Below are 22,993 nucleotides of genomic sequence, written 5' to 3' on the forward strand. Positions count from 1 at the left end.
GTGAGGTGGTTCCTAAAGCAACAAAAATAGAAACAGAGAGGAGAAGACTAATTTGAGAGATATTGAGGAGTCAGAAATGACAGATCTGATTATCAGGTTATAAGAGGGAAGGTTAAGCCTAAGTTTTCACTTGGGAGTGTGAAACACTGGTGATGGCATTAACAAGAGGATGAATGCAGAAGGAAAGCAAAACTAAATGGGGGATAAAAAGAATTAGTTCACCTTTGGACATGTAAAGTTCGAGAATCCTGCGGGATATATAGATGGAGAAGTTGCAGACAACTGTATTTTGAGCTCGGTCTAGTTCTGGGCAAGAGTTAAAGATTTTGAAAACAGTGGCATGTAGGTCATAGCTAAAAACTACGGGTTGGGTTGGGTTAGATTTCTAGGCAGGGCATATCCAGTGAGAGTAACAGCCCTGGGTAATACCAAAGAGGACACACCAAAAGAGAATGGGAAGAGATGAGAAAACAAGAGTAATAATATGGAAACTGAGAAAAAGCAAAATCTTCCAGCAGAATCAACGAAATCAAATACAGGGAAATAGAACAAGATAAAGACTGAGAAAGGTTCAAGGGACTTGGAGGTAACTAGAGACCTTTACTCTGCAGCTTTGGCAGAACAGCAGGGTGAAATCCTTATGCAAGGAGTTAAGAGATGGTTAAATAAATTTTCATGTCAAAAGAATAAAATTTTGTCCCTTAATGAACTCTAGATAAATGGTAGATCCAAACAAATTATGTATGTAAAGATAAAGCTGTGGAATGTTAAAAAAAAAAAAGAAGAAGAAGAAGAAAATTGGCATAGTCCTAAACTCATTGAAAACATGTAGAAATAAGAGACCATGAAGATGACAATCACATTCTGCTTAAGTATGGCCATTCTCTTTGGGTATGTTTTCCTGAAACTTTAACCTTAATGAAGTACGTCTCCATGAATTCGAAATGTATCAAGGATGTGAAAATTTTTGAAAATACTGACTGAGCACAATGCAACTGCTCTCAATTGAAAAACATATAAAACCAGAAAAGCTGGATTTGTGTTACTCTACAGTCTAGAGTTTTGATTCATCACTGAGTTCTGGGGGGGGGGGAAGAAAATTTTAACTTAAGTAGAAATTCTCACACTGAATTTTGTTAAGACAATATAGATGAATCTCAAAAACATTGTGCAAAAGGCAGACAAGAGTACGTACTGTATGATTCTGTTTATATGAAACTTTAGACACAGTAAATCTAATCTCTAGTGGTCAAAAACAGATCATTGGTTGTTTGGGCCAGAGGTGGAGAGGACTGACTGAGACAAGGTGAAAGGGAACTTTGCAGGATGATGGAAATGTTCTATATCTTCACTGTGTTAGTGATTACACTTATAAGGATGTCAAAATTTATTGAAATGTACATGCATAATGGTGTACATCAATTAAACCTCCATAAATTTATTAACCACACACACACACACACACACACACACACACACACCCCAAACAGGTTATGACTTTAACTGTTGTTTTAGGATTGCTCTGATCTATACCACAAAACACAGTAAGACAATCGTTTCTTAAATATATCCAAACCAAATGAGTATATGAAAAGCCATGTACTCCACACTCCTTAGGCTTTTCAAATAGAAAATATAAAAGTTTAGCTCTCTTAGAGTTGGGTTCTTTGTTTTATGCATCAGAATAACACTAAGAGATTACCTTTGAAGTCCATGTCAATAATATACATAAAAGTAATACGGCGAAGTCTCTCTCAATATAAGGCCCCTTAAAAAGAATCCAAGGCAGCCTTCCTCAAGCTAAAAGACATTATCACAAATAGCATTGATATGAAGCTTCAGTGTGTATTACTATTCTATTGCTGATTTAACAAACAGCTTTGTCCTTTGGTCCAGAACCACTACATAATGATTAAGGTCAAAGCTGCAGACAACAAACAAATTTTACAACATTCTTTTAGATGGCAGTTATATTAGAGTTAATATTGACAAGAGGATAAGAAATTGTCATTTGATGCAAAAATGTATTTAAACAACCTATTAAGTAAAATTTTGAAAGTTACTGAATTCTTGAAAACATGTATTAGGCACAGTTCTTCATAGGTCTCATTTAATCTTCCCAACTCTGAAAATATCATCCCCAGTTTACATATGGGGAAATTCAAACATAGGCAGACTAACTTAGTCAAAGTGATTCAGCTAGTACTTTATAAGATCAACCTAAACAATTAACCACTATATTTGCTTCTCTTAAGAAAGGTTATATTCTAAAGATGAACCCAGATGCATTAAATATCTAACTAGAAAGGTAAAACTATAAAACTATTAGAAGAATATCTTTGAAGTTTATGGATTAGGATGAACTTCTTACCATCCACAAAATCAAAATTTGATAGATTTAAATACATTAAGGACTCTTGTACAATAGTCAAATCAACAGATAACTGACACACTGGGAAAATAAAATCACCAAGGGATTAGTCTCCCAATTACTCAGGGAACTCAGGAAATCAATAAGAAGTGGAAACTCAAGTAAAACTAAGGGCAAAGGATATGAATAGGCCAGACATGGAAACAAAAACCCAAATGGCTAGCAAAGATATGAAGAAATAAATGGTCAACCTCCCTGGCAAACAGAGAAACATATGAAAGCAGCCATGAGATTCTATTTAATGACTATCAAATTAGCAAAATGTAGGATGTTGTACAATACCAAAAACTGGCAAAAATGTGAAAAATTAGAAATTTTTATACATTGTTGGTAAGGAAAAATTGTAGCCATTTTAGAATTTATCCAGCAGAACTTAGTGATATTAAATAGGAGACCTCTAACTTAGCAATACCACGTCTGGATATATGTCCCCCAAGAAACTCTTCCACAGCCATTGGTAACATGTACAAAGATGTTTATTACAGAATTATTTGTACCTAAGAGTTCCAGTCAACCTGGGCATCCATCATAAGAGGAATTGATAAATAATTTGTGCTAGAAGCAAACCATGAAATACCAAACTGTTAAAAGCGACACACTACATGTGCATACAGCCACATGAACAGATCTCAAACACGATGAGTGAAGTAAAATAGAGAGCAAAACACACAAAGAACTCCATAAATTTACAAGGACAGAGACAAGTACATAAAAATACTGGGTACAAGGGAGGTTTGGGAAGGACAAAGTAAATGAAAGTAGAGACTGGGAATGAAGAGAAAAAATTATAACCAAATGAGAATGTACCTGTAATACTAAACTAACTCTTTGCATGTCAACTGTTTCAAGTGGTAATAGCAGCTTTTATATACTTAGGCAAATGGATCAGAAATCCCTTTTTCTGAGATGACTGAACATTTTACACAATACATTTTGGTTTTAATTATGATAAATTTGAAAATTCATGGCATCTAGTTCTTATTACCAACACAGATAAATATGCTCCAAATGGTCTAATAAAAGAAATACTGAGCTATGAACTTGAAAAGCTGTAACCTAGTCCAAGCTAACTAGTAATAGAAACCTGAAAACGTCCTTTTACCTCTGAACCTGTTTGCTTATCTGCACAAATGGATTTGGATGATTCTCCCAAATCCCTCCAGTTCCAAAATTATTTCCTTTATTTTCTTAATAGTTATTTATATGAAGTTATTTTCTCTCCTCCAACTATTCCCTCCCTGCCCCTCCCCCCCCCAAAAAAAAAGGTAAAAAACAAGCATATCAAAGAGATTTAGAAAAGTTACGTAGTAATAGGAGTGAATTAGCAACTTAGTTTTGAGGGGTAGAAAGGAGAAAACGTTAAAGAGATACAGTGATTTTCATAACCTTTTCAGATATCTAAGGCAGACTAAGGTTAACCTCAGTCCAAGTTCATACAATCTACTCTTTAAGGGATTTTACCATATGCTCTTCCCACAAGTCACTATTTCCACTTCTAAAAACACATGCTAAAGTTTTTACCTAACTTCTACTTGAAGGCTGTAAATTTCAGCTTATATATATCAATTTTCAGATAAAAAATGATCTCTAAGGGTCTCTTCCATATTAAAAAAAGAATCCAAGAGAATGATTTCTTTTAAGATTCCAAGAGAACGTTTTAAATCAACAAACAACTCACACTAAGCATTTAACAAAAAAGCAAATAAACAAACATTCAAATCGTACTGTGAATTAAGGATAAGGAAATTTAGGATATACTGTAGGCTGGTGAAGATAAAATTGGAGTACTTAAAATACCAAAAAACTAAAATTAGAATATTTAAAATACCCAAAAATGTGAAATTAAAATTTTTCAAAGAGAAAATAGGAATTTCAATATTCTTAGAATACAACAATAAACATGAGAAACTGACATCATTCCCGTATTTAGCTTCCATTCACATTTAATTTTAAATAAGGATGGGTGATGGTGTAGGGGGGAGTGGGAATTAAGAGGTCACAAAACATCTGCTACTAATAATTCCAGCACAGATGCAGTTGTTACTGCAAAAGAGATGATGAAGGTTTTCCCAGGTTGCCATACTATAACGTTAGTCTTCCACCAACGACCATAGTTTATATCTCAAACTCCACATATCAATCTCAGTAAATATATAAAGTTGATTATGAGGAGAAATGTATATATGTGACCTGTATGAAAACAGAGGACATGTATTAAATAACAGGAAGATGACGGAAGAAACAAGTGAGAGAAAAAAATTACTTCTTAAAAGATGAAATACCAGGAATCTAAAAATGTTTCAAAGTTATAATACACATATAGACATGAACTTGGCTCTTTTTGCCCTCCCTTTTGGAATCTTTCAAGTTATCTACACACACCTAAATGATACGCTCCAAAATATGTATTAATAAAATTAATGAAGTGATTTCTAAATATTAATATTTTTTCTCTGAAAACAATCTTAAGGCAAATTTTACTTATCAGAAAGCATTTTGCTATTTACATAGTAAAATATATTGCCATATTTTCAAGCAACCCAATTTCAGGTTAACAAGCAGCATAACCCACCTCCATCAAGGTTAAAATCTAGACATGCTCACACCATACTGAAAATTTTTATTTGGTAAAACTGATGTCCTAAGAATGCTCCCTTTAGGAATACAATCCTCAAAACGCAGTCCCATACATAAAAAAGATAATTTCCTATAGCAATGCCTATATAATAAATCAGATTTGCTTTTAACTTGGGCTGCTACGAAACTTTCTCTACTCTGTGTATGTCTATTTATTTTCTACTTTTAGCTTTCATCTAGTTCAATGATTTAGCAGGTACTATGTATAACATGTATTTTTAAAAACCATTTTATTATACTTTCTAAACAGGGTACTTTCCTAATTTTCTTTCAACAAGCTTTTATTTTAGCTTATATTTATATTATAAATTAACACTCATTTACCCATGCATTAGTGATCAAACTGCAAAGATTAAGAAATCTTTTCCAATCCTAAATACTATTTCTACAATTTCATCAAGTCCTCTAACCTCTCATTGCACTTTTGCACACTAATGTATATCTTCTTCCAAAATCTGCATGATTTTTCTTCTCCTCTACTGCAATTCAATACAGGTAGTTAAGAGTAGCTAATAATATAATTCCACATGATATTGCATCTATGTTTACATCTGGCTCTAATCACATGCTTAAATATGACCTATACAGGGGAAAGCAAAAAAGGGGAAAAAATAAAAACAAAACTATGAGAAATAGTTATGCTATTATTTAAAAAATATTCCCAATTTGATAGAACTTTCTCACCACATGCTTCACAGCAACTAAAATTGCAAACACAGGGTACGTCATTTCAAAAATAATGGATACTAAAGAAAGAAAAAAGTACTAACAAAATACTTCAGATGCTTTTATATCAGGGTCATCTTAATAAGTGATTAATCCTTTCGCTTTATAAGATAATTTAAGTTTTGCTCCATGCTACAATTATGTATGTCATGGCTTTGTGGTAAAGCTCCTCAGTTAATTTTTTTAAAAAAAGTAAGTGAATTGCACCTAGTCACTACTGAAATAGGATAATGCTCAATTCAAGAAATAGCTGTCAGGAAATGTAAAACTTTATTTTCTCTCTCAGAATCATGACGTACTAAAATGAGAAATTCACGCAGGCTTCCCTGAAAATACAGGTAATTCTGCCTAATTCAAGATAAACAGTATTACTATTGAATTATGAACAAGAGCATGTTCATAATGCAATAGTATAAATGTACACATTTATAGAAACACCATTAAAAATAATTAGATAAATACTTCAAACATCTCAATGAAAGGCTTCCAAAAGTTTACAGTTATATTAACTTAAGTATTTAAGGACACAAACCAAAAAGACAACTAAATTCATTAAGTCTTGTGCAATTATTTATAGGTAAAAGTTATATTAATTTAGTTTGTTGAAAAGGATTCTTTTACTACAAGCATACAATTAACAATGGAGACTTTTTCACTGCATTTAAAATCTCTAAACAAACTTACGTCCCTTAATTTACAACTGGTAAAATTAAAATTTAGACATTACCTGATTCTTCTGATTCTTAATTAGAAAAAAAAGATATAATCTAAAAATCACTAACATCTGAGTAGCTTGCTGGTTAACACCTTCCTTCATGAGTAGTTTGTCTGCCAACCCATGTACAGTTTAAGTCTATATGTGTTATGAGAAAATAATTACACAGTATTATTAATCAATTAATTGCAATTTTTCTTACCATATTTACTCATTTACATCTTTTAATGTCTAAAAAATGTCTTTTCTCAGGGCTCTTACTATGAATAAAAAAGATTAAATAGTAAATATGCAAAATAAATGAGCCAATCATTACATGTTCTCCAAAACTAACATAAAACATTTTTTTACAAAGCACTAATACGACTTATCTAAAGCAAAACTAAATTGACAGCAACCTCAATTTCAAGATTTAAAAAGATCAAATTTATAACATTGTTCGAGTTCAAACATTCCTACTTCTTTTCATTCTTAGCAGACCAGAAAATGCTAATGCTTAATTTACTCAAGGCTAGTATGAAATAACAGTAAGACTCAGAATTACACGAAAGGTCCAAATCAACAGGAGATAAACAGACTTATGGTACTACTTCACCAATATCATTTTTGTTAGCATCCTCTACTGGTGGATTCCAAAGACAGCAAGTGAAAATATTAAAAATGACAAAGATATGTACCTGCTATTCCATCTAAAGTAAATTAATCAGCAAGAGGTCATTAGCAGCCAGAGTACATTTCTCCCAAAATACATACATACATACATACATACAGAAAACCACACAGAGAATATAAATGAAAAAATGAGGTTTTTAAAATACAGCAGAGCATCACATTATAAATGATAAAAAACTGATTAAAAAAATTCTAATGCCAATATTTTATAGACAACTACTATCATTACCATGAAGTTACTATATAAGGTTTGATGCTTTGGCCACACCTTGCTCAACTTACCCCTATCAAGTTGCATTAGTTGATTCTCCCATTAATATCCCACTATGCAGATATACTCCAGAGAGAAAATTAAAATATTTTACTGGAAGCTTAACAGTTAAATCTGCCTACCTTATTTTAAAATGAACAAAACATTATATATAACAACATCAAGTATCTCTATGACTACCTGCCACTGTATACATCCTTTATTCCCTCATTAAAAAAGATTTGAGTTCACATTTTTCTCATCAATTTGCTCCAATAAACAACTGCAACTTAAATATGATTGCGTTGCTAAGAAATATTAACCAGCACCTACCCTGAGGTTTCACAACACAATGGCACATAACTTCATTTCTAATTTGCAAATTGTAAGACTTAATCAAATAGCATGACGGTAATCATCGGCAATGGATGAAATGCATTTGAGAACAAAAAGAAAAACAAGGACAGAGCCAAAAGTGAGAAAATGGAAGATACCTGTAGTAGTATAGTGCTATCTTAAACACCTTTTGTTTTCTCAGAGTAATGCATACTGCAGACAAGACATTTTGTGCTAAGCAGCCCCAAATCTGTTTTTCTAATATTAAACACAAAGGAAAAACACTGACAGCAAGCGTGGTAAATAAATCCCTCCCTTGAGAATGAAAGCGGCAGACAGGAGGGGGCTGACATACATGCAGGAGAAAACTAAACACCATCTTTTTTCTACCTGCACAAGTTGCCATTTGCTGCAGCGACCGAGAACCTCTTTTTCCTGTTGATTTCAAGTACCTTTCAGGATAGCTTTTTTCCCCTTAAGTCATCTGTTGATATGCCTTATGGGTGTAATATTCATATCACGGTATCTTTAGGAGAGAAATCCATTCTTTCCTGTTCAGGTAAACATGTTTACAGCAGCTGCACAGACGCTGGGTGGTTCAGACTCACATGTCACACACATGTCGTCAGCAACAAGAAAAGCCCCTTTCTATGGCGATGAACATTTCAAATAAGGTAAAAAGCGAAGAGCCCTTTCTGAACCAACTTACCTTTCATAAAGCCACATCAGCAACAGCGGCAACAGCTCAATACAGAACACACAGTATTTGACGCTAAAACAGGAAATTAAAATCGCAATAGCCTTTGCTCCGCTCCTTGCTCCTTGCTGTAACAAGTCATCTCTCCACAACGAGGATACAAAATATTAACTGATAGACGCTTTTAAATGCAAATGTTTATTTGAATAACTAAATCATTCATGAACGCAATGATTTTAATGTCGACTCACATAAATTAAAAATGTTTACGACTGGAAGGAAACGTCTTTAAAGCAGCTTAAAATCTTCGTATGTGCTTCTAGACAGGAAATCCCACACAAAACCTAAAATTGCCAGGAAAGGTTACAAAACCTCGCGTTTCGCATCCCAGAGGGGAGGGAGAAAAGGAGCCCAGGAGAGGGGGGTTGGGCGGGGGGAGCACGAGAGAGTTTTTACTTAAACACATATCTCCTCTTTTTCTGGAAGATACGGCGATCCCATTATAGGCGCATTTATTTCTCTACTCTTAAAAACTCGTTTTAAAAATAACGCAGGAACCCAAACGAGCCCCTCGGTCCGAAATGTACGTGTAATTCCTTATATAGCCTGGGCCGCAGCCGGCAGCAGAGCCGTTGCCGCCCATTATTATACAAACAGGTACCCGGCCGGCGGGTGGGGGCCTCTCCCCGCGCTCCCGCCGCCCCCGGGCGGACAAGTCTCACCCCTCTCGCACAGGAACTGTCCAGACAATAACAATCAGCAGGCATTTCGCTGCTGAACAGGAGGGAGAGAAAGCACAGAATCGCCCACGAGATAAGCAGAAATACAATCAACTTACAACGTCTCTCCAAACTGGGAAAGGCGACTGTGCAACAACCACCACATGTTCGGGTCTCTCTCTCTCTCTGATTTATTTATTTATTTTAAACTCTCACGCCAGGCTGAGGGGTGTGTATTTCCCCGACACATCAGCACAAATCAATAAACACTGCAGCAGTAGAGCGAGCAGCCGACCCGCGCGTCCGTCGGTCCGCCCGCCCCCTCCCCCATTCCCCTTCCACCCGAGACTGCGAGCGCCATCCAAGCTCCATTATCCGGCTTCAGCGCTCCGAGCGTCCGGCCCAGGTAACAACTTCCCCAAAAACCGAAAGAGAAAAAGAGAGGCGTACGCACACAACCCCATCCCAGCGCGGAGAAGGAGTCTTCCCCTGGGAGGGAGCTCTGTCTGTGGTGCTTTCCTGTCTCTACCCAGGTAACAACTCCACAAACACACCCGCTGCCCGGCTCGCCACCATCCACACCCGCTGCCCGGCTCGCCCCTAGCAGCAAGCAGGCGCCCGCTTGCTGCCCCGTCGCCCCTGCCGCCCCACCAGCGCCCCACAGGACGTGGACCTCACTCGCGGGGCTCGCCTCCGCGGCCCAGGGCGCGGTGGCCGGGGCGCGGGGAGGAGGGGCACTTAGGGACCCGCTCCTCCGCCGCTAATGCCCACTCTGCGAGCGCGCCGGCCAGTCACAACTTTACTGCCGCCGGCCGAGCTCGGTTCTCCCGCGGCGCGCCCCGCCGGCGCCCGTGCACACGCGCGCACGGACGACACGCAGCCTGGCCACCGCGTCCCGCCGCCGCCGTCGCCCGCCGCGCGCCCGCCCGGTCCGAGCCGCGGGGCCCGAGCGACTGCGCGGGCCGGGGCCGCGGCGCGCGGAAGACACTTTGCACGGCCAGCGCCGGCACAAGTTAGTTCCCGGCTCCCGGGGCCCTCCGCGCTGAGAGAGAATACAGCGGAGGGGGCTGAGAAGGAGGGGGAGCGGGGAGGCGCGAGGGGCAGAAGAGTGGGGAAAAGTGAGAAAAGAAGCAACAGCCGCTCCACCCGGGACCAGAAAAGTGGCCGCCGTGTCCCTATTGCCCGCCCTGCGCCGGGGATGCGGCGGCGGCGGCGGCTAACGGTCCAGGGAGGAGGCAGGGGCGGCAGGAGCCGCTAGGCGGAGAGAGACCAGGTAAGAGACATAACGGTTCAGGGAGAGCGAGCGGCCGCGGCGCGGCTCCGGCAGCGGAGGGGGGCAGAGAGCACTACTTTCTACTTTCCCACTCCACTTTGCTCGTCCCTGCCCCGGCCGCCCCCGGCCCGGCTCGTCCCCCTCACCCCCGGGACGCCCCGGCTGCCCGGCTCCCCCTGACTCCGCCGCTCCCCGGTCCCCTCCGCCACTCACCGTTATTGCGCCGCGGGTTCGCCTGCTTTCTGCGCTTACACCTGGGGCCATCCGCCATGATCCTCTCGCTTGTGTCTAAATGCTCGAGTCACCTCCTCCCCCTCCCTCCCTCTTCCCCCCCCCACCCCTCCGCCTCCACCCCTCCCCCCTCCCCACCGCACCTGGTTTACGACACTCGCGGCTTTACGACATCACCTTCCTTACACCTAGAGCCGCTCGCTCTACGGCCGGAACCTTGTTGCTAGGGAGAGGACGGTTTGCGGCAACCGTGGAAACAGCTGAGTTTGAATTGAGGGGCGAGGGAAAAGTTTCCCTCAGGTGTCTTGGGATGGGGGAGGGGGACGTTGGGAAACTAGGGACACGGTCAGAAGGGCGACAAGCTATCGGAGTGAGAAAGGTAAAAGTAGGAGGTTCCGCGGCGTTCCGCCTCTGAACTGGCCACACCCGCCGCGACTGCTTGGGGCACGTATGGGTCTGGCTTTTTCTTGTCGGGACCCTGCGCCTCAGAGTAACTGGAGCAACCTGTCCCTCATCCTCAAGATTGGGCTCCGCTCCTACGCAGCTTTCGTCTCTGAGCATCCTGAGACTCTGGAGAGGGTCGTGTTGAGTTCTCCCCGGGGGCTTCCCAGAATTATGGGAAGGACAAGTTCGGGGAACGGTGAAGAATTGATTTGGGAAGCTCGTCCTCTGACGGCGAGGACACGCAGCGTCACGAGAGAGGCTACCTGACCCTTGTCATTCTGACTCTCTTCCCTTACCGACGCATGGTTTTCCCCCCAGCGAACCAGGATGGGAAGTGACTTCAATTACTACTTCAGCTGGACCGAAAGAGAGGCGAGAAGTTCCGCTTGCAAGCCACCTCGGGGGTAAAGCGGAATGAGTAATACCCACAGTGTCCCTGTCTCACTTCCTCTACACAGGCTCACCTGCTGTCACCTCGGCCTGCCCGGTCCAGCCGCCCTTCTCTCCCCGTTCCTCTCGGCTTTCCCCTTAAAGCAGGGGTTCCCCAACCCGGGCCTCCCACCGGTACCAGTCCTGGCCTTTTAGGAACCGAGCTTCACAGCAGGAGGTGAGGAGAGGCAGCTAGCGAAGCTTCATCTGCATTTGCTGGGGCTCCGGAAGGGCTAGCATCGCTGCCTCAGCTCCACCTCAGATCATCCAGCATTAGATTCTTAGAGGAACACCAGTCTCTGGTACCAAAAAGGGTGGGGGCAGCTGCCTTAGAATAGTCCCAGGAGATCGTTGACGTCAGAATTCAGAGTTAAGGTTTTAACAGGCCATGATTTACTACCTACATGGGCCGTTATCCCTGTATAGGACCTTAAGAAGCACACTAGCAAATGTGGTCTTTGAGACTGACAAATTGCTTATCTTATCTCAAGTCCCTGACTTTGTACAAGATTCGAGGATTTCTGAAAAACCATATAGATAACCCCACAAATACCAAGGAAGTCAAGTCTTAAGTAGTCAATAGGATTTAGCTTTCCCCTTCTTCCCTCCCACCTTTTTCAAATGAGGAAATGTCGAACCAATTTTATGAAATGAGCTCAGCTGTATTTCAATGTAATTGTAAATTCACAATATAAGAGTTATTGGTAGAGAAATTGAGGAAACTGAAACGTGACATATCGTGTATTAGAAGTAACAATAAGTTGCCCAGTGCAGTGCTGTCACACAGTAGATGCTTAATAATTTTTTAAATTTTATTTTTAATTGATATCATTTTTCTCCATCCCCCCCCCCATCTACCTCCCTCTTTCCCCCTCCCCCCTACCCTTTGGTAACCACTGGTCCATTGTCCATGTCCATGAGTCTCTTTTTAATAAATTTTTGTCATATCTATGACAGGTTCTACCTATGGCAAGGTTTTCTATTAAAATAACGTTTCAGACACCCTCCAGAATTTTAGAAGATTTATTAAGAATCTCTTCAAAATTTTCAACTGAAATGAATTTACAGCTGAAGTCTGGTAATTTAAAATTAGAAAGTTTAATCCTGAATGTAGATGAAAATTTTCTCTCCCACATTTGCTTTGGTAGTTTGAGACATAAATGCATTATTTATTGGTGCATAAAATGTGGCTGTAAAATATTCTTTACTATATATTATATCTATATATCTACTCTTATCCTCAATGCCAACACTAGAATCATTATTCTTAATGATCATTTTAAGTACAGGCAGTTCTCCATTTCCTCAATACCATGTTAACTAAACTTGTGCATATCAGAACCAGAATTGTGTCTGCGCTTTTAGGTTGATTTAAGTGGTAAGTTTCTTACCCTTTTAAGAGCTGTGTATTCTTCAGTTGCCTTCTAAATTAGGTTATAGACTTCATCCTTTGTCAGCACCCCACCCCACAAATAAAACATTTTTAATTACTCTAATTTCCATTCAGAAAGGAAAAAAATAACTTTCTAACTCTACTATGTATTTTCCTTACTCTTAAAATTAGGGAATATCACACATGCTTTTCTTTCTGAAGTGCCTGTCCTGTACCTCCCTACTAAGTTTTCTTCAGTGTTCCTCCTCACCTTGAAATTAGAGACAAAGCAAAGTGAAAACCAACTAGGTCAGTTTCTTCTGTACTGTAATGCTTACTGATTGAGGTAGCTTAGGCCAAAATTATTTAATCCATGTGGACAGATACCTGTTTTTTTTTCACCTGTTCGTGTATGTGCTAGCAGAGTACCTAATCACATAGTAGATGCTCAGTAAGTAGATATTTCTCACAGATATTAATGTTGTTGACCTTTCCTGAATCTGTTCTTGATTATAAAGATGGTTTACCTTTACCAATGAGTGCTTAGGAACAGTCGAAATCATGAATGTAAAAGCCATTTACTGTCATTTATATCCTGCTTTATTTTGAGACTAATTGTTCTTGATGTTAGATACTCCATAATCATTTTCCCCACATGATTAACTCTGCTTATTCCTATTTTTCAAATATGCACAGGGAATATTGATATTAAACTCTTCTAATATAAAATTTCAATTTTTTTAATCCTAAAATATATATATTATAAACTGAATTTTTTATTAATATACTTTAATTACTATAAATGTTTCCCAAATTATTGAAATCTAGACTGGACAAAAAGCAAACAAAATTATATCTCAAAATAAATTGCTGCTTTAAACCTTAAGCATATGAGATAGTTCTTCTCTCTTAAATGCAACTAAAGAATTGGAAAAAATCTTTAGAATAAACTTAGAAAAGGAATAAATTTATTAAAATTTAGGTTTATTTCAATCAAACATGATAGGGATACTAACAAGAGTTTAAAATGTATTCTGTATTATTGGTTTTTAATAATTGGAGTGCCATCATATAGTACATATTCAGTATATATTATTTTTAATGTCGATGAAATGCTAACACTGCTTCTAGTGAGCACTGGGATTGCATATGCTGAAAGAAAGGTAATCTGCTGAAAATGAATTACTATAATATTTTCTAAATTTATAGGAAAAAATGTAAATGGGTAGAATATTTTTAATATTGAGTTCTTTTCTGTAAATTTTTTATGAGCGCTTTGCACCTGCAATTTGCTTTCCATATAAGATACATGTAAAAGTGAAGGTAAAACTTGACACAAAATTATTTTAAGTTTCCTATGTAGATATTTCAGTGTTCTGCATCGAGCCTATGATTTCCATGTACCTAAGTTCCAGAACGCATTTGAGAGGTATAATATATCATTCTACAATATGCATTAAAATAAAAAGTTGCTTATTTTCATGGAAGGATACCATATTCGTTATATTAATTAAATTATGTTAACATGCGATTTTAGAGCTGTGAAGTAAACAATAAATTTGCTACCTGTTATTCATCAAAGTACAGAACTTAGAATCCCTTAAAAGTTGCTCCTCAATCTTTGGCTCAGTAGTGACTCTGGATATTTGGTTCACACAGACAAAAGAGGGCAGTGGTAACTTCACTGCCTGCAGTTTCATCCAATTCTGCAGTGGCTGAGTCAGGAAGGAAACATGACTACAGGGTGATGCAGAAGTGACAGTTGTCTTTAGGACCCACAAGTAAAGCCTCCCAGGAAGGAAGAATAGGGGCAAATGTTTCCCTAGACCTCCGTGTGATTTTACTATCTATTGTACCACAAAATGGTATTTCCCCCTCTGGGGAAAGAATAAGGCTCCTAATTTTTAATATAAGTCAATGAAATGTTAACACCTGGACCTTTTTATTTTGGGGGCAGTTTTCCAGAAACATATATATAGAGATGTTAAGTATAAACAGAGATGTTTGAAGGATGTTAATGAACATCCAAAAAGTAAAACTTACCTTTTTCATAACATCATAATAGTTCAAACAAATGGCTTTCAAAGACTACCTCCACAGAAGATAGTTTCTAATATTGATATCATATATGAACATGAATAACATTTTTTCTATGGTAAACAACTAGTAATTTGTGCTACGAGAGGGCAACATGCATATTTTGTATTTGAGTACATTATTTAGTATTTAGTATCACAGGGCCAATATGTTTCTCCTGTGGGTTTTTCCCTTTTATCTTCATGTATTTCTTCTTTCTGACATCTTCTTTTAGCAGCTGACTGGTTCTCTTACAGAGTATGTCTGTTTCTTTGACCTACAGTCCTGGCCTTCTGTATTCCACGGATCTTCAGTTACAATCGTTGCCACTGTTCAGTCCTTGAAGTGTATGTATTTAAAAGATTTTCAGTGAATAAAAGGTTTTAGATGTCCCATCATTGTGTTAAACTCACATGAAAAAGTTGGCAGTATGACATATCTTGTATTCTAATATATCCACAACTTTAAGAACCTTGGTCAGACCCTTCTCAGTCTCTCACTTCATGCCCCTATTTCTTTGCTCATTCTCTTTATCCTACTTACATAAATAGATCACACTGTGCCCCTCTCTGTTGTTTCTCTTTTTAAGCATTCTTTTCCTCCATCTTTCCTTGTCCCAGGTCTGACACAGCTCTGTTTGGATCAATTCCTTTTCTCCTTTTGTTCAAGATATTTTGAATTGTTTTTACTCTGTAAAATGCTTTGCTTTTTCATATTATACCAGTTATTCCCTGTCCCTCAAAAGTCCATCCTGCCTTTCCATGCTGTGAGATAATGATTTCTTTGGACCACATCACCCAGGCTTCTTTACCCTCTGGTTTCTATTTGGTTTCAGCCAATTTGGAGGCATTGGCAAATGATAAGAGGAAGGAAAGAGAAAGAGGTCAGGATATTTATTTCACTTTCCCCCATATGCCCTTCTGCCTGTCTGTGGCTTTTGGCAGTAGCTTCATTCCTCTACCTAAGGGCATGGCTTAGGTCAGACAATCTTGTCCCCTGGCTACAGGTCTTGGCAAGTTCCAGAAATTGCTTCTTCCCTTTGTTCCTTCAGGCCTAGAAATGGTAGTGGTTTCCTCCTGCTGTGAGTTCTTAGGTACTTTATCCGTAACTTACTGGTTACCTACAACTCTGTAAATAGTTTCTTCATCGGCTTCTTTTTAATTTACACGTTAAGTATGCCATCTGTTTCCTGTGAGGTCCCTGAGTAATACACATATAGAAATAAAATTATTTTTTTCACCTTATTTATTATCAACCAAGAATTCTATTTCTATTCATAACAACACAGAAGTTTAAATTGATATAACATCATTCATTGACCAAGTATATACACATGTGCGTATATGCAAAATCTGGTAAATACGTAGAAATTTTTCAGAGACTATTACATAGTAATTATTCAATAGCTATATGTGTAATGCCCTAATTGATCTAAAATCTAGGAGAGAATTTTATATCCTTAAAAAACAATGTGAGAGGGAAAATCACAATACTAAAATATTAAGGTGGCGATAGCTACTTTTCCCCAATATATTTCTTCCCATTTTGTTAATAGAACCCTTTACTCTCATCACATGGCTGCTTGAATGAGCACTGCATGTACCTAGGTGCTACTGTGCTACTCAGTTCTGACCAATGAGATACAAGTGGAAGTGATGTGTGCAACATTAAGAAAGTCCTTCAGAAGGAGGTGGTACACCATTCTTTTCCCTTCTTCCTACTGGTTGGAATCAGACCTGCTGGCTAGAGCTCCTTAAGGTGAAGAAAGGCAGAGCAACAAGACTGATGGAGTCCTTGACCATACCATAACCAATCCCGGACTTCCTACCTCCAGCTCTCTTTTATAGAGACAAAAATTTATATCTTCTTTAAGACACCATTATCTGTCACATGCAGCCAAAGTTAATTCTTTTCAATGTGGATATGTGTATTAGTTTCCTATTGCCAGTGTAAAATGTTACCATGAACTTAGTGGGTTAAAATAACACAAATATATCATCTTACAGCTCCAGAAGTCAAAGGTCCAAAATGGGTCTCACCAGGCTAAAATCAAGGTTTTGGCAGGATTGGGCTTCTTCAGAAGGCTCTAAGGGAGAATCTACTTCCTTGCCTTTTCCAGCCTTTTCCAGAGGCCACCCACATTCCTTGACTCATGGGCCTCCTCCTCCATCTTCAAAGCTAGCAACATCAGGCAGAGTCCTCATTTTGCCAGCTCACTAGTTCTCTCTTTTTGCCACCTTCTTCCATTTATAAGGGCATTTGTGATTACACTTGAGTCCAATCACATAATTTAGGATATCTCTCCATTTTAAGGTCAGGTGCTTAGCAAACTTAATTCTATTGGTAATCTTAATTCCCATTTGCCATGTAACCCAACATTCAGAGGCTCTGGGGATCAGGGCATGGACATCTTTGGCCACTATTCTGCCTACCACAGCATGCAAGCTTTAAGTTTCATGATTGAGAAATATGTTTTTATTGATTGTTGATTTATTGGATATTGTTTTTTGTTTCTTTAACTTGTAAGCAGCTTTAAAACATTATGCTAATTGGTCATGACTTTTTATATAACATTTAGCATTGTGCCATAATAAAAGTTTTAATCATTATTTATTGGTTCATTTATTCAGCTAATATTCTTGAGCATATTCTGTATGACAGATGCTGCATGAGCTATAAACACCTAATATCCATGTCCTCAAGAAGCTTATAGGTTTGTGGAAGAAACAGATTGACGAAGTGGCTGTTACATCAATGTTCAGGAGGTATAGTATACATAGGAGAGACATCTAAACTAACCCGGAGTCAGGGAAGTTTTTCTTGGAGAAATGATGGAATTTGTCAGAAGAAGAGTTGGAGAAAAGTGTTAAAAGCAGAAGTCACAGCATATGCAGAAATCTCCAGATGAAGGTGTAGTGTTTCGGAGAGCGTTTGTGAAGAGCAAATAAGAGATGGTATGTGAAGTGTTTTACATAGTGCATGGCACATGGTAAACAGTGAATGATGGGTAATAAAAACAACAAAAGCAAATTCTCAGGCAATAATTAGAGTCTAATATTAAGAACATAATCCACTAGAATTCCTACACAGTGCCTTTTTGTTTAAGGCTAAAAGATAAAATAATTTTTATCCCTGAAAATGTCATTTCAGGCATAGGTGGAATGATTGTAGTAATTAAAGGGCAAAAGGAAGAGCTGATATTTACATATTTAACATTAGTTGGAAATATTTGTTATCCTGTCTAAAAGTACTGTTGGCTTATGTTAGCCAACATAGGAATTGTCTACACTAAGTAAACTTACTAACCTAGGATAATATTATTGGCAACGTGATTACATAGGCCTTTTTAAAAATACAAGTTAAAGATTATGAAATAAATATAAAAACTGTCTTAGTTTTGTTTCTTGGCTTGTGTATATCAGACAGCAATTCAAACTGATCCAAGCAAAAAAAAAAAAAAAAAAAAAAAAAAAACTAATAAGGATGTGAGCTGGGGGTTTGTTTGTTTTTGTTTGCTTTTTTTCTGTTTTTCCCATAGAGTCCAAGAGTAGGAGAGCAGCCAGGGTTCACATGAGGAGTTGGAACACCTTTAGTTATATTCAAAGAGCACCTCTGCATTTCTTACCTCTGCATCTCTCTGTGCATATATTTCATTTTCTTTCTGACCTACTGCTTGCACGAAGGCAGTATCAGAAGAGCTATGAGAAGACACTTAAATATGTCCAATAGAATATTACATAGCACTTACAGTAAAAGCAGTCGTCTCCATTCCTACTCCAACACGAGTATTATTCAATCTTTTTTTCACATGTACGGTTTATATAGTTATAATAATGCCTAGTTTTTGCCATATACTTATGAGAACTACATGTAAGTCAGTACTGTGCTGTTTTCACTTAATATGTCACATTCTACATAGGCCAATAACCTTTATGCTTAAATTACTTTACTTGACTGTAATATTTCTCAAATTGATATAATTTAACAGTTACATATTGTTGAACATTTAAATTACTTTTAGTGTGTGTGTGTGTGTGTGTGTGTGTGTGTGAAGAATGAACACTCTTGTGGTATAGTTTTTATTTATTTGATTCTTGATCATTTCCTGGGGAAATAGTCTCAAAAACTGGAATTATTTAATCAGTGAGAATGAACATGGCTGTATCTTTTTTTTTTAGTTACAGTTCATATTCAATATTATATTAGTTTTAGATATACAGCAAAGTAGTTAAACATTTATATAACTTAGGAAGTGAGTCCCCTTGATAAGTCTTGGTTGTATCTTTTAAAATGCATTGTCAGCTTGCTTTAGAAAAGGATTGTACCAATATATGATGCTGCTAGAAATATGAGAGTTTGTTTCACCATGACTAAAAATGTTTGAAAATTGGTAGCTTATTCACACTAATTGGAAACATGTGAATTGCTCAGTTTTAAAATATGTACATAGGAAAACACCTAAATTGACTAACAAAGAACATATATAAATATAAATTCCATACTGGATTAAACCAATAATCATTCCAACTTTGAATCTTGAAACTTAAGTTCTTTCATGCCTAAAATTACAAAAATTATATGTGTGTTATTTATTTAAAATTCCCTTATTAGTGAAAGAAGAATTTGTATTTCATATAGACACTAATTAGGCTTGTCACTGGATTTTTTAAAATCAAATGTCTGATAAAAGTATTTAGATTTTGTAAGTTTAAATTATTGCTTGCTCTTAAGAAACAGTTAACTGGAAGGATCCCTTTTATATGCTAGCAAAGATTAGCAATTTTGGAAATCTTGAGCAAATATACATAAATATTAAATAAGCTGGAAATTAGTAATTAAAAGGGATTTCCTGGGAATACTGAGCAATCATTTAAAGAATGGAACAGCTGATCTGAGAAGTTCTCAAAAGTTGTAAAATCGGATAAAAAGACAAGGTAGGAAACAGAGTGTATGGTTTGTTATGATACATACACACATACAATTATATACATTCAAACATGTGTAAGTGCATAGACTACATGTGGAATGACATATGGTAGCAACGTTTGCCTCTAGGGAAGAGATCTAGGAAGTGGAAGTAAAGGAGAAAGACTTACTTTGTATTAAATATCTTCATCCCTTTAAAATTTTGTATCATGAGCACATTTATTTATTCAAAAACATGAATAACAGTAATGGTTAGTAATGGATCCACAGGGCTAGGTAGTCTTTCTAAAAACTATTTTGGATGTACTGTTATTCACTAAGGGGTGGTGATCGTAAACTAGAAAGATTGAAATATTTAAAATCATGATGAAGTGATCCCATTGAAAGCTGTAAGATCTGTAAACTTGTAACCCTGCTAATGGGCATAAGCATAGCATAGTCTGACAAGATTACAAATCATTTAGCTAATATTTTTTAAATCCATAGCCAGACCATACAATAATTATGGCTAATTTCCAATTTTTCTGATTTTCAGTGTAAGTTCTTAATCTCAGTTGGGTATTCTTGCTCTCTTCTATCAAGACTGCATTCATCTGACAAAGGGTACTTAGGAAATCGAAGAACAATTTTAGTATTAGAAAAAGATGAATGAATGAAATTTGAGAGTCCAGATTCAATTCTTTATAGTACGTGTACTTAGCTTCTCTAAGCCTAAGTTCCTTCTCTGCAGAATCAAACCTAATTTCCCTACATAAACCAAAATTCCTTTACATATTCACAGGGTTTTAATGAGTAACAAATGAGATGAGGAAAACTGTAAGACACAGAATTTTGAAGTTTCACTGTAGCTTTACCAATATAACAATTTTAAAGTCAAATATTAATGAATTTTGAATAATCAGCTCTTTTATACTTTATTAGAGCCTATTAGAGGTTAATATTAACTAACCTCAATAACATAAATTGAATTGATTATTTTAAATTTCTTTCTTTTGTTCACCCTCTGATGAAGGTGCTTTTGAAGAGTGAAAATATTAAAAACATTTTAAAAAGCAAACATATAAAAGGTAGAATAAGAAGACATCTGAAATGAAATGGCATATCAAATGTTTGACTATTACATTAAAGCTACCTTGATAGAGTTTTGAAAATGATTTGCTTTCTATTTCTGAAGGTTTTTGCTTTTATTTTATGACCAGTTTTGTCTCTGAAATTATCTGCCTTGATTTTGGCCAAGGTGTTCTATAAACTGTCAAATGTAATTAAATTTAATCACATTTTTCTTTCTAGCTTGCTATATAAAGTTGTTCCTACAGATCATACAAAATGCCCCAAAAAAGTCAAAATATTATTTTATTTCTAGTTTTGTTATATTGTTTTATGTTGTTGCTGTATAGGTTTAGATAATTATATTGTTTTACCTTTGGTAGCCATATTTTACTTATAAGTAAAGTCATTTTTAGTTAAAATTGGTGTGTAATGCATGCACATTTGGAGACAACATTATTTAACATGTTTTGCTCTCATGAAAAGCAATTTACATTTAATGTTGTAAATAGGTGTGAAATTTAGTAATTTTATATACATTGAATTAATTACTGTCATTTGATATCTTTTCTCTTTAGTAGCTCAATTTATTTCCTGATTATACTCATTTGATACTTTGCTTTTGATTGGTAAAATCACTGACAAGTTATCTGTTACTGTTTCTTAAATAATATCATAATATGAAATGTTTTCTGGCAGATATTTCATTTGGTAACTGGTGACATTTTTAGTAAATGCCAAAAAGTAATATATGACTAAAAAACATCAAATGTGCATCAAACATTATAAATAGTAGAAGAAATTACTCAGATATTATCTACTAAAAGAAAAAGATTAAAAACATTGATAATATGAGAAAAATATAGTCTCAAGACGTTTGAATAAATTGATTAGTTTTTGTTTTATTTTCTGTACCTATAGAAGTTATAGTAAATAAAAAAACATATGACCTGAATTTTTTTACTACTTTTATTATTTATAAAGTTACTTATATTTTTACCTTCCTTTGAACTCACTTTCTCCAGACTTTGGATGTGTTATGGTCATTAATTGAACCACTGAAATCCACTTTTCTTGGTTGATGTTGGTTTTAAAGCAGGTCCATATTGAATTCACTCCCCCTTCCATTGCTAGTCACCATAGAACTGACCAAAAGGCTATCAACCAGACAGAAGCATTTGATGCAAAGAATTTGACAACCCATTAGCTAGAAAACCATTCCCTAAATAATTCAAAATTGATTGAAGCTTTCTCCCCATATATAAAATTTTTCTGCAGTTCCATTATTTTTGCATTTCTCCTTTGTATAGCCTTGGAAAACATAGATCAGTGATGTAGCAGCAAAAGACATTATGATACCAAATAGGAAATGAGGACTTGGAAGGTGCTTTGGACCTCTTAATTTCCAGGCCACTTGATAGCAGATACAGTTCATTACACAGGAAAATTGCTTGATCTTGGGAAAAGAGGGTGCTGGAGGTGAGGGAAAATGAGTTAGTCACCAATTCAGTTCACCTTGCAATTCAATCATTTAGATCTAACTAGAGAATGATTGCTGCCACATTCCAGATAAAGAATGAAAGTTTCTTTCCACAGAATGGTGAAGCATGTATTCCCTGTATTTAGATTCTAGAATAAAAACATAAAAGGAAGGAAAGAACTATTCTATGTATGTTAGTTCACACAATTTTAATAGAGAATGCACCATTTGTAGACCTTTTATAATCTATCACATGGTTTTATTTGAGCTTTATTATAACATTAATAGCTATTATTTCCATCTCATATTTATAGAAACCAATTTAGAGAAGCTACAATCCCATATTTCATATAGTCTAGACTGGGACTCCAATTCAAATCATAAGTCTAAATCTCATTGTACTCGATAAACAGATCCTTTTTCTCCCCACCCTCATCCCTTCCTATCTGCCCCTTATTCTTCATTGATTCTCATAGCCTTTGACCATCTACTCTTAGTTTTTATTATCTTTACTTCATAATCAATTGTTAAG

The 22,993-nt window shown here is 37.0% G+C and overlaps 1 protein-coding gene across 4 annotated transcripts in view; it reads right to left on the minus strand.

The window, feature by feature from the left end:
- The window catches only part of ZEB1 (zinc finger E-box binding homeobox 1), a 166,247-nt gene extending 155,484 nt beyond the window's left edge, over positions 1–10,763 (minus strand). For 2 of the 4 annotated variants that reach the window (XM_036228058.1, XM_016160099.2), the window contains exon 1: positions 10,670–10,748. Coding sequence is in view for 1 of the 4 variants with exons in the window: in XM_016160097.2 (XP_016015583.2) it covers positions 10,670–10,727 (58 nt within the window). In the remaining 3 variants the exon portion in view is untranslated. Of the gene's footprint in view, positions 1–8,476; positions 9,998–10,669 lie in introns of those variants that run through there. The other 2 variants (XM_016160097.2, XM_036228057.1) reach the window with 2 other exon arrangements.
- Positions 10,764–22,993: the final 12,230 nt, after the last annotated feature.

The sequence above is a fragment of the Rousettus aegyptiacus genome, unplaced genomic scaffold (assembly GCF_014176215.1).
Source record: "Rousettus aegyptiacus isolate mRouAeg1 unplaced genomic scaffold, mRouAeg1.p scaffold_m13_p_10, whole genome shotgun sequence".
Classification (NCBI taxonomy): Eukaryota; Metazoa; Chordata; class Mammalia; order Chiroptera; family Pteropodidae; genus Rousettus; species Rousettus aegyptiacus.